Below are 13250 nucleotides of genomic sequence, written 5' to 3' on the forward strand. Positions count from 1 at the left end.
AATAAAGTGGTCCTAATTAGTAGCCTTAGAATATGATGTAGTTGTACTCACTGTGACAGGCAGTTCTCCCTCACTGGATCCCAGCGAACCGTTGATGGTACAGTGGAACAGCTGGTTGTTATGGAAGCTGATGTCACAGGGATAGGAGCCAATCATCACTGAGTATTCCTCTGGTGCCAGCTCCAGATCGCTCGGTCCTTTCTGTGCCAAACCCAAACAAAAACAGCCACCGGTCAGTCAGAACACTAGGGACACCATGGTCTGGCTCGGATAGGCACAGCTGCCACGCACCTACGGACACACACACACACACACACACACACACACACACACACACACACACACACACACACACACACACACACACACACACACACATACACACACACACACACAGACCTGTCATTCATCTGTCACACTGAGTATCCCTGTGCCAAACTGTTTCACAACATTTCTCCTCACAAACTGTGTGAGAGTTCATCTTAAAGAATCAAACAGTAGACATGGAGAGAACACTGACAGTCATGACTGAAACTGTCCATCACAACACCAGCCTCTCCTTAGTCAGTGTTTTGAGCACTGGTCCCCACGCACACACACACACACACACACAACAGTGGACTGACGTGGCTGAGTGAGGAGAGGAAAGGAGAGGAGCAGAAGAGGAGAGTAGAGGGGAGGTTGTGTGTTTATCCCCAGTGTGTTTCCCCTCTGTGATTACACCCTCAGGACCCTGTACTGTCCTGTCCCCTCTGCAGGATGCCACCCCCTGTGTCTCTGTCAACAAACACTTCTGCACGCACGAACGCACACACACACACACACACACACACACACACACACACACACACACACACACACACACACACACACACACACACACACACACACACACACACACACACACACACACACGCACGGAACAATGAATACCTAGGGCCAAAATGGGATGAAAGCAAACAAAACCCACCACATTCCAACAGAGGTCATTCACATAGGATCTAACCAAACAACAATCCCCATCAAACAAACCCGTTCAACTCCACCCAACATTCTCTCAACCTGGTCCATCCCACTCACATACACACACTGACATGAGTCAGTGTTCCACAAACTAGGTCCACCCAAAGTGGAATCCACCTTCCCAAAGAAAACAGGAAGCAACATTGAATACCCCCCTCCCCTCTTTCACCCAAGTAGACAAGGCTGAGGCAGCCATTCCTGTAAGGAGGCCCCATCCTGACACGCGCATGCACGCACACACACACACACACGCAGAGGAGAGAAAGAGAGCGACAGGGGCAGAGACGGAGAGAGAGAAGAACTCAGACCAACCGATGTTCAAAGCCCTATTTCTGCTAGTCTTTGCAACTTCGGCTGTCTGTCTCTCACTTCCGGCACCAAGGCCTGTATAAATCAGCAGCACCAGTATATTTACAGTTTTTACAACTGTTAGCATTACAACCCTCAACCCCCCCTCATATATGAGGCAGTAGTTTATGTGGCAGTAGCATAAGTCAGCTATAATACAGACAGGATCCCACACAAACATGGCTGACTGGGTTCTCTGCTTAGAGGTGGTGTTCTTGTCCTGTACTTCCATCTCTGAGGAACAGCCAAGTCTTAAATAAATACAAGGCATGATTCAGAGCTACACAGTCTTTGATCTGTTTAAAGAGAGTATGAATACAAAGCCATTGAGACATGTCTTTCTACTATTCTCAGAGTGCATCCAGATTGACAGGAATGGACAGTTCCTGGAGCAAGTCCACTAATCTCCCTGGTCAATGGGCTTTTTACTTCTCATCCTGCTCCACCCTCTCCCATTGGTGCACTGGGCTGTCACTCACATTGATGATGAGTGTGAGTGGTTCTCCAGGGTGGTGTTTGATCAGCTTCTCTTTGTTGGCGGTGAAGAACTGAGGATCTTCCACATACTCCAACAGGAAGTGACCTCCGTGAGGCTCCTCCTCCTCCTCCTGGTCTGGGCCGTCAAAGGCGGGGCCATCTCCCGTGTAGAGAACTCCATTCAGCAAGAACTCTACCGTGGCCTGCTGGGATTGGCTGGAGGCGGGGGAGGAGCATGTGATCATGGAGGGAGACTGCACTTTACAGGCCTGAGGAAAGACGATGAGGATGAGAAAGAGGAGTCCATTCTATTAATTCACTTCCGTTTTTCAGCTTCTTCTAAGATGTAAGATACTTCAGGAGTTAATCTATTCTACCAGAGAGGTTCCCTGTTATGACTCACATCCTGTCCGATGCCCAGCACCTCCATACTGACGCTCTGCACCAGGTCAAAACCTTGCCCCGTCACTGTGATGGTCCGACCGCCACTGGAACACACAACAACTTATGGTCAGAGCACACACAACTACACGCAAACACATACGGTCAGAAATAGGGAACACAGACAGCCACTCTGGTTAGAGACAGAGAGCACACACAACCATACAGTCAGTGTCAGCACACATGCCAATCAGACCCATTGTGCTCTCTCTCAGAGGTCTGTCTCACACATGAGGTGTCATTTAAAACCAACACACACAGAAACAGGCCTGGAGAAGCCACAGAGCATCAGGAAGACATTAACTCAGTATGTCATCTCTGTGGTCGGATTCCAGAGAAACCTTCCAAGAGAGATTGTGTGGTGTAATGGAACTACAAGAGGTGTATAATTAATGCAATAATATTTTCTGCATGATTTCATACTCTCATTTGTCAATATAACATTGTTGTTTATCTATGAAACACTGGATAAATGGAAACTATGGAATGTTAGAGCTACCAATGGAACAATGCAGAATACTGTGTTCTCTCTGTGTGTGTCTGTTTGTGTGTGTCTGTTTGTGTGTGTGTGTGCGTCTGTGTGTGTGTCTGTGTGTGTATATGTATGTACTGTATGTGTGTGTGTGAACCTGAGGTAGCTCTTCCTGGGTTTGATGTAGCTGATGGTGGGGTTTTTCTCATAGATGTACTGGGTGAGAAGCTCAGCGCTCTGACAGGGAATATCCTCAAACTCCACACACACCGACACCGCCTCAGTGTGTGTGTGCAGGGCCGCAGGTATGGTGCACTCGATGGTGTCTTTGGTTAGCCTGGAGCACGCACGCACACACGCACACACACACACACACACACGCACACACACGCACACACACACACACACACACAATCAGCATAATAAAACCACACACCAAGACAGTTTCCATAACAAATACAGCCAAGAACCAAAACACAGCCTATGAACAGACAACAAATGCAGCAGCTGAAGAAATAACAATACCTCACGCACAATATAACCAAACAACTCAACAGGACTGTCTCCTTTAGAGTAACACAAAGCCTACAGATTCAGCACAGCAACATACAAGTCCAACAGTGAAGACGATTTAATAATTCACACAGTAAGACTCACGTGAGTATGGTGCAGTCCTGGGTGCCGTTGACCTTGACTCTGACCTGAGAGCCAGTGTCCAGGTACTCCCCCCTGAGGGTCACCCTGGTTCCCCCTGAACGAGAGCCTTTCCTAGGCTCCATAGACAGCAGCTTGGGGACCTGGGGTGGAGGTGGGACATATTAATGTGCCATGTTGTTATTACGTTTTTTTTTCAATTGCTAACATGCATTGGTCAAATCTGAAGTTAGATTGTCAAAACTCTTCACACAGTCAGCGAAACAGAAGTGTATGTGGACCAAACTGTGAATCATTTTTCATTGCTTTCACAGAAAATGCTTTCAATGACCACATTCTCTGAAATCCATGAACTCTTTTCTCATTCATACTCCACCACCTGCAAAACTACATATCTGCAGCACGTTTTCAAATGCTGACACACTGTTTCCAAAACTGTTAAAAACACATTCAAAACAGAATGATGGCAAATGTTGTGCATTTCTGCAGTAACCAGATTGAAACATATAGAAAATCTCAGCAGAAAATTTAATTATTCCAAACACAGCTGATTGCAATTTCAGCTGAAAGCCTACCCAAGTGTCCTGTTTTTAGTCTCGTTACCAAACAGACATAAGAGGACGGCTTCGGAATGATTTAGTTTGGAAACATAGATCAAGGAAGACAGGTTGGTGGGGAAAGAAGAGTGACAGGGAGCGAGAGGGAGAATGCGTGGAGGACAAAGGAGAGGAAGACCAAGAGCGGTGGTCTCTGATGAGATAAGGGCCACAGTTATTGACCATGTTGTAAACCATGTTCTCATTTGAGAGAGGCTGGTTTAAGGGTGCAACCAAATCTACAGCGTTCAATAGTTGCATCAATAGTACAGATTTCCAACAGGTGAGATGTGCATCCTTCAATGATAATTGAACTACTTATTGTAGTACAATACAGTATGTTCACATTTTTACATGTACTGACATTTTGAAATATATTGATTGTTTGTTTTTCAGTAGGATCCAAAGGTTGCCTCCCACAGGAGGGAGAGGCAGAATAGTATCAGATGCGAAGGAAATTGCCATTGTTGACGTGGTAATTGTCAACAATACAATAAAACTGAGGGAAATTCAGGACAGAGTGCTGGCAGACAATATCACTTTTGGGAATGTGAATACAGTCAGCACAACGATAATTGTCAGAGTCCTAGAGAAACTAAGGATGAAGCAGTTATACACTGTACCCTTTGAGAGAAACGGTGAACGTGTGAAAGAACTCTGGTGTCAATATGTCCAGGTAAGATGTCTGTTCAATAACCAAACACGGTACAAACACAGCTATGGATAATGTAAAGTACTGTAAAACTGTGGATTTGCTGTATTTCAGAGAGTAATGGAGATGGAATCCAGGCAAACTGCACATACATTCATCTTTGTGGATGAAGCTGGATTCAACTTGGCAAAAACACGCCGCAGGGGAAGAAATGTGATTGGACAGAGAGCAACCGTGGATGTCCCAGGTCAGAGAGGAGTTAACATCACAATGTGATTGGACAGAGAGCAACCGTGGATGTCCCAGGTCAGAGAGGAGCTAACATCACAATGTGATTGGACAGAGAGCAACCGTGGATGTCCCAGGTCAGAGAGGAGTTAACATCACAATGTGACTGGACAGAGAGCAACCGTGGATGTCCCAGGCCAGAGAGGAGCTAACATCACAATGTGTGCAGCACTGTCCAATGATGGTTTGCTGTTACACAAACCACTCATTGGCCCCTACAATAAAGAGAGGCTTGTTTCTTTTCTGGATGAGCTGCATAATCAACTTGTGCCAGCGGAGGAGAGAGGGGCAAGAAACTGCCCTACCTTCGTTGTTGTGTGGGATAATGTGGCATTCCACCACTTTGCTGCACATCCCAGGATGTCAGTACTATTCCTGCCTCCATACTTCCCCTTCCTAAACCCCATAGAGGAGTTTTTCTCTGCGTGGAGGTGGAAGGTGATCATCATCCAGATGTCCATGACCAGATGTCCTTAACTGGATGCGGGGTGTAGATACACTTCTCCTGAAGACTGCCAGGGTGTAGATACACTTCTCCTGAAGACTGCCAGGGTGTAGATACACTTCTCCTGAAGACTGCCAGGGTGTAGATACACTTCTCCTGAAGATTGCCAGGATGTGGAGACACTTCTCCTGAAGACTGCCAGGGTGTGGAGACACTTCTCCCGAAGACTGCCAGGGTGTGGAGACACTTCTCCCGAAGACTGCCAGGGTGTGGAGACACTTCTCCCGACGACTGCCAGGGTGTGGAGACACTTCTCCTGAAGACTGGCAGGGTGTGGAGACACTTCTCCTGGGTGTGTGGAGACACTAGAACCCCCACAGTACTGTATAGTATGAGTGATTATACAATACATGTTGATGAGAACTAGAACCCACACAGTACTGTATAGTATGAGTGATTATACAATACATGTTGATGAGAACTAGAACCCCCACAGTACTGTACAGTATGAGTGATTATACAATACATGTTGATGAGAACTAGAACCCCCACAGTACTGTACAGTATGAGTGATTATACAATACATGTTGATGAGAACTAGAACCCCCACAGTACTGTACAGTATGAGTGATTATACAATACATGTTGATGAGAACTAGAACCCACACAGTACTGTACAGTATGAGTGATTATACAATACATGTTGATGAGAACTAGAACCCCCACAGTACTGTACAGTATGAGTGATTATACAATACATGTTGATGAGAACTAGAACCCACACAGTACTGTACAGTATGAGTGATTATACAATACATGTTGATGAGAACTAGAACCCCCACAGTACTGTACAGTATGAGTGATTATACAATACATGTTGATGAGAACTAGAACCCACACAGTACTGTACAGTATGAGTGATTATACAATACATGTTGATGAGAACTAGAACCCCCACAGTACTGTACAGTATGAGTGATTATACAATACATGTTGATAAGAACTAGAACCCCCACAGTACTATACAGTATGAGTGATTATACAATACATGTTGATGAGAACTAGAACCCCCACAGTACTGTACAGTATGAGTGATTATACAATACATGTTGATGAGAACTAGAACCCCCACAGTACTATACAGTATGAGTGATTATACAATACATGTTGATGAGAACTAGAACCCCCACAGTACTGTACAGTATGAGTGATTATACAATACATGTTGATGAGAACTAGAACCCCCACAGTACTATACAGTATGAGTGATTATACAATACATGTTGATGAGAACTAGAACCCCCACAGTACTGTACAGTATGAGTGATTATACAATACATGTTGATGAGAACTAGAACCCACACAGTACTGTACAGTATGAGTGATTATACAATACATGTTGATGAGAACTAGAACCCCCACAGTACTGTACAGTATGAGTGATTATACAATACATGTTGATGAGAACTAGAACCCACACAGTACTGTACAGTATGAGTGATTATACAATACATGTTGATGAGAACTAGAACCCACACAGTACTGTATAGTATGAGTGATTATACAATACATGTTGATGAGAACTAGAACCCCCACAGTACTGTACAGTATGAGTGATTATACAATACATGTTGATGAGAACTAGAACCCCCACAGTACTGTACAGTATGAGTGATTATACAATACATGTTGATGAGAACTAGAACCCACACAGTACTGTACAGTATGAGTGATTATACAATACATGTTGATGAGAACTAGAACCCCCACAGTACTGTATAGTATGAGTGATTATACAATACATGTTGATGAGAACTAGAACCCCCACAGTACTGTACAGTATGAGTGATTATACAATACATGTTGATGAGAACTAGAACCCACACAGTACTGTACAGTATGAGTGATTATACAATACATGTTGATGAGAACTAGAACCCCCACAGTACTGTACAGTATGAGTGATTATACAATACATGTTGATGAGAACTAGAACCCCCACAGTACTGTACAGTATGAGTGATTATACAATACATGTTGATGAGAACTAGAACCCACACAGTACTGTACAGTATGAGTGATTATACAATACATGTTGATGAGAACTAGAACCCACACAGTACTGTACAGTATGAGTGATTATACAATACATGTTGATGAGAACTAGAACCCCCACAGTACTGTACAGTATGAGTGATTATACAATACATGTTGATGAGAACTAGAACCCCCACAGTACTGTACAGTATGAGTGATTATACAATACATGTTGATGAGAACTAGAACCCCCACAGTACTGTACAGTATGAGTGATTATACAATACATGTTGATGAGAACTAGAACCCCCACAGTACTGTACAGTATGAGTGATTATACAATACATGTTGATGAGAACTAGAACCCACACAGTACTGTACAGTATGAGTGATTATACAATACATGTTGATGAGAACTAGAACCCCCACAGTACTGTACAGTATGAGTGATTATACAATACATGTTGATGAGAAATAGAACCCCCACAGTACTGTACAGTATGAGTGATTATACAATACATGTTGATGAGAACTAGAACCCCCACAGTACTGTACAGTATGAGTGATTATACAATACATGTTGATATTTTATTTGGTAATTATTGCAGCCCTGGAATTTCATGAATTTGTTTAAACTTCTTTTCACAAGTAAACCACTATTTGCAAAGCTATAGAAAAAATAAAGGCTATTGAAGCAAATTGCTGCATTTGTGATTCATTCTTGCTACATACAGTTGAAGTCGGAAGTTCGTTTTTCAACCACTCCACAAATTACTTAGTCGGTTAGGACATCTACTTTGTGCATGACACAATTTTTCCAACAATTGTTTACAGACAGATTATTTCACTTATAATTCACTGTATCACAATTACAGTGGGTCAGAAGTTTACATACACCAAGTTGACTGTGGCTTTTAAACAGCTTGGAAAATTCAAGAAAATGATGTCATGGCTTTAGAAGCTTCTGATAGGCTATTTGACAGTGTTTGAGTCAATTGGAGGTGTACTGTGGATGTATTTCAAGGCCTACCTTCAAACTCACTGCCTCTTTGCTTGACATCATGGGGAAATCAAAATAAATCAGCCAAGACCTCAGAAAAAAATGGTAGACCACAAGTCTGGTTCATCCTTGGGAGCAATTTCCAAACGCCTGAAGCTGGCTACCATGTTCATCTGTACAAACAATAGTACGCAAGTATACACACCATGGGACCATGCAGCTGTCATACCGCTCAGGAAGATGCGTTCTGTCTCCTAGAGATGAACGTACTTTGGTGCGAAAAGAGCAAATCAATCTCAGGTCAACAGCAAAGGACATTGTGAAGATGCTGGAGGAAACAGGTACAAAAGTATCTATACCCACAGTAAAACGAGTCCTATATATATCAACATAACCTGAAATGCTGCTCAGCAAGGAAAAAGCCACTGCTCCAAAACCGCCATACAAAAAGCCAAACTACGGATTTGCAACTGCACATGGGGACAAAGATCGTACTTTTTGGAGAAATGTCCTCTGGTCTGATGAAACAAAAATAGAACTGTTTGGCTATAATGACCATCAGAGGAAAAAGGGGGAAGCTTGCATGCTGAAGAACACCATCCCAACCATGAAACACGGGGGTGGCAGCATCATGTTGTGGGGCTGCTTTGCTGCAGGAGGGACTGGTGCTCTTCACAAAATAGATGGCATCATGAGGAAAATGTATGTGGCTATATTGAAGCAATATCTCAAGACATCAGTCGGGAAGTTAAAGCTTGGTCGCAAATTGGTCTTCCAAATAGACATTGACCCCAAGCATACTTCCAAAGTTGTGGCAAAATGGCTTAAGGACAACAAAGTCAAGGTATTGGAGTGGCCATCACAACGCCCTGACCTCATTCCTATTGAAAATTTGTGGGCAGAACTGAAAAAGCGTGTGTGAGCAAGGAGACCTACAAACCTGACTCAGTTACACCAGCTCTGTCAGGAGGAATGGGCCAAAATTCACCCAACTTATTGTGGGAAGCTTGTGGAAGGCTACCCAAAACATTTGACCCAAGTTAAACAATTTAAAGGCAATGCTACCAAATACTAATTGAGTGTATGTAAACTTCTGACCCACTGGGAATGTGATGAAAGAAATAAAAGTGAAAATAATTAATTATCTCTACTATTATTCTGACATTTCACATTCTTAAAATAAAGTGGTGATCCTAACTGACCTAAGAAAGGGATTTTTTAATAGGATTAAATGTCAGGAATTGTGAAAAACTGAGTTTAAATGTATTTGGCTAAGGTGTATGGAAACTTCCAACTTCAACTGTGTAGGTTAGTACAGTCAATAAAGGAAAGGCGTTATTCTTATTCTATAATGAAATACTGATTTATGTGAAATCATTCAAACTTCAAAGAGAAAGTTCATTGTTTATGTATTGATCCCTGTTGTTAATGTTTTTGAGGTCAGTGTGTTATGAGTGACAATGTATGCTTCCTGAATGAGAATTGTTGGAAGTGTTGATGTCGAAGGTGAGATGAACTGTTTGGCCAAAATATATGTTGGTAATGTAGACCGTGTGAAGAGTTTTGAAAAAGTGACTTCAGTATTGACCGATGCTTGTTAGCAATTGAAAAAAACGGTAATGTGCCATGTGGCTGCGTTGTTGTTCTGCTACTGTACAGGCAGCAGTCTGCTGTTTTTCATTTATTAGCTCGCTTTCCATCCAATTAGCAAAAGATTTTCATGTGAATATTCAAATATATGTGTGAAGAAAACATACTAATTTTCACACCAGTGGTGTGTTCCCACCAAATGTACATGATGCAGATAAAAATCAGAGCGTGATGATGTAGTGCACACAAAATGTACTTTTTGGTTGAAGTTTTCACATACCGAATAAAAATCTAAAGTTCAATGTGTTTCCCATTGCATTTTTAACCAGTTTGTCACAAAAACTGTTAAATAGCAAATGTGTGTACTCTGGTCTGGGCACATGCACTCGAGCCAACAGCTATCAGATACAACAGTGTGGGTAGGCTAGTCCACAGTCAAACGGCAGTCAAGCATCAATCATCATGATGTCACTAGAGTAAGACCCTCAATATTTATTGGAAAGGAGCATCAAGCTCATCGCCGTGTACTTTCACCTCCTTGTGAAGTTTATCATTTTCACATGTAACCTAATAAACTGCATGGTTTCCCGAGTCGTAGTGGGAGGACCACATACCATATCATCGCGTGACTCCAAGTTTACTTCAATATGATGGTTATTAGATCAATATTTGCGCATTTCTCGCATAATTAACTTTACCGACACTAAACGAGCACACGATGTCGAACAAACAAACGATTTGTCGACATTTATACAATTGTACAGAAACGTCCTGTTTCCATCATAGTTGTCGTGATTTTCTTTCATAAGGTATGACTTTACTCGCATAAAAACTGTGGATGGAAATGTGGTTAAAGTGGCACTATAATTGGATCATTCAAATCATCTATAAGTTCTATGTAGTCCATACTTTTGGTTTCCTCAGCTCTAGCTAAATAAATTGTTGACTGTAACATATATCAAGTTTGATATTTAAAACTTGAGGACACTGAAGCCTTGGGGAGTATTTAGTATTGTTCTGTACTGAGGTCTTGGGTTCATCTCATCCACATATGACAGGTTTCTGGAGCTAGGATATATTTCACTGTACAGCCATATAGTAATACAGCAACACACACACAGGCTGAACACCTTCACTCGCTTTGAGGAAAGTACAGGGCTCTCCTTCTCCAATGTGAGTAAGACTTTTAAGCATTTCAATCCTCGCAAGGCTGCCGGCCCAGATGGCATCCCTAGCCGCATCTTCAGAGCATGTGCAGACCAGCTGGCTGGTGTGTTCACAGATATATTCAATCTCTCCCTATCCCGGTCTCTTGTCGCCACATGCTTCAAGATGGCCACCATTGTCCCTGTACCTAAGAAAGCAAAGGTAATTGAACTAAATGACTATCACTCCGTAACACTCACCTCTCTCATCATGAAATGTTTTGAGAGACTAATCAAGGATCATATCACCTCCACCTTACCTGACTCCCTAGACCCACTTCAATTTGCTTACCGCCCCAATAGATCCACAGACAATCCAATTGCCACCACACTGCACACTGCCCTGTCCCACCTGGACAAGAGGTATACCTATGTAAGAATACTGTTCATTGACTACAGCTCAGCATTCAACACCATAATACCCTCCAAGCTCATCATCAAGCTTGAGGCCCTGGATCTGAACCCCTTCCTGTGCAACTGGGTCCTGGACTACCTGACAGGTCGCCCCCAGGTTACTCCCTGTTCAACCATGACTGCATGGCCAAGCACGCCTCCAACTCAATCATCAAGTTTGCAGACGACACAACAGTAGTAGTCTTGATTACAAACAACGATGAGACAGCCTACAGGGAGGAAGTGAGGGCTCTGCGAGTGTGGTGTCAGTGTGGTGTCACTCAATGTCAACAAAACTATGGAGATGATCGTGGACTTCAGGAAACAGTAGAGGGAGCATTCCTCCATCCACATCGATGGGACCGCAGTGGAGAAGGTGGAAAGCTTCAAGTTTCTCGGCGTCCACATCACTGACAAACTGAAATGTTCCACCCACACAGACAGTGTGGTGAAGAAGGCGCAACAACGCCTCTTCAACCTCAGGAGGCTGAAGAAATTTGGCTTAACACCTAAAACCCTCACAAACGTTTACAGATACACAATTGAGAGTATCCTGTCGAGCTGTGTCACCGCCTGGTACGGAAACTGCACCGCCCACAACTGCAAAGCTCTCCAGATGGTGGTGCGGTCTGCCCAACACATTACCGGGGGCAAACTTTCCACCCTCCTGGACACTTACACCACCCAATGCCATAGGAAGGCCAAAAAGATCATCAAGGACATCAACCACCACTGCCTGTTCACCCCACTATCAACCAGAAGGCGAGGTCAGTACAGGTGCATCAAAGCTGGGACCGAGAGACTGAAAAACAGCTTCTATCTCAAGACCATCAAACTGCTAAATAGCCATCACTAGCACATCAGAGGTGGCTGCCTATAGATATAGATTAGGAATCACTGGCCACTTTAAGGAAAAGGATCACTATCCACTTGAATAATGTTCCGTATCTAGCATTACTCATCTCATGTGTATAAACCACACTCCACACTATTCTACGGTATCTTAGTCACTTCTAAATTGTGTTTACATATTGCATTACCCATTTCATATGTACATACTGTATTTTATTCTATACTACACCACTGACTGTTAAACAGCCATTTACAGCACATCAGAGACTGCTGCCTATAGACATAGATTAGGAATCACTGTCCACTTTAAGGAAATGAAATACTAGTCACTTTAATAATGTCCCCGTATCTTGCATTACTCATCTCACGTGTAAACTGTACTCTATACTATTCTACGGTATCTTAGTCACTTTAATTGTTTGTAAATATTGCATCACCCATCTCATATGTATATACTGTACTCTATACTATGTCACTGTATCTTAGTCCAATGCCACTCTGACATATATGTATATATATTCTTAATCCATTCCTCACTTAGATTTACGTGTATTTTGGGTATTTGTTGTGAAACTGTTAGATATTACTTGTTAGATATTACTGCACTGTCGGAGCTAGAAGCACAAGCATTTTGCTACACTCGCAATAACATCTGCTAAACACGTGTGTGTGACCAATAACATTTGATTTGAGTTGATTTGACACCAGTGGAGGCTGCTGAGGGGAGCATGGCTCATAATAAAGGCTGAAACGGAGCAGATGGAATATGGCATCAAA

General features: G+C 42.9%; 1 protein-coding gene across 1 annotated transcript in view; it reads right to left on the reverse strand.

Annotated features, from left to right (window-relative positions):
• The window catches only part of plxnd1 (plexin D1), a 124195-nt gene that overhangs the window by 46094 nt on the left and 64851 nt on the right, over positions 1-13250 (reverse strand). Inside the window, exons 15-19 of the mRNA XM_036947420.2 lie at positions 3419-3558; positions 2919-3098; positions 2252-2336; positions 1851-2117; positions 52-201 (exon numbers count right to left, since the gene is read on the reverse strand). Coding sequence (XP_036803315.2) covers positions 52-201; positions 1851-2117; positions 2252-2336; positions 2919-3098; positions 3419-3558 — 822 coding nt within the window. The remainder of the gene's footprint in view (positions 1-51; positions 202-1850; positions 2118-2251; positions 2337-2918; positions 3099-3418; positions 3559-13250) is intronic.

The sequence above is a fragment of the Oncorhynchus mykiss genome, chromosome 16, assembly GCF_057628025.1.
Source record: "Oncorhynchus mykiss isolate SJ-2025 chromosome 16, ASM5762802v1, whole genome shotgun sequence".
Classification (NCBI taxonomy): domain Eukaryota; kingdom Metazoa; phylum Chordata; class Actinopteri; order Salmoniformes; family Salmonidae; genus Oncorhynchus; species Oncorhynchus mykiss.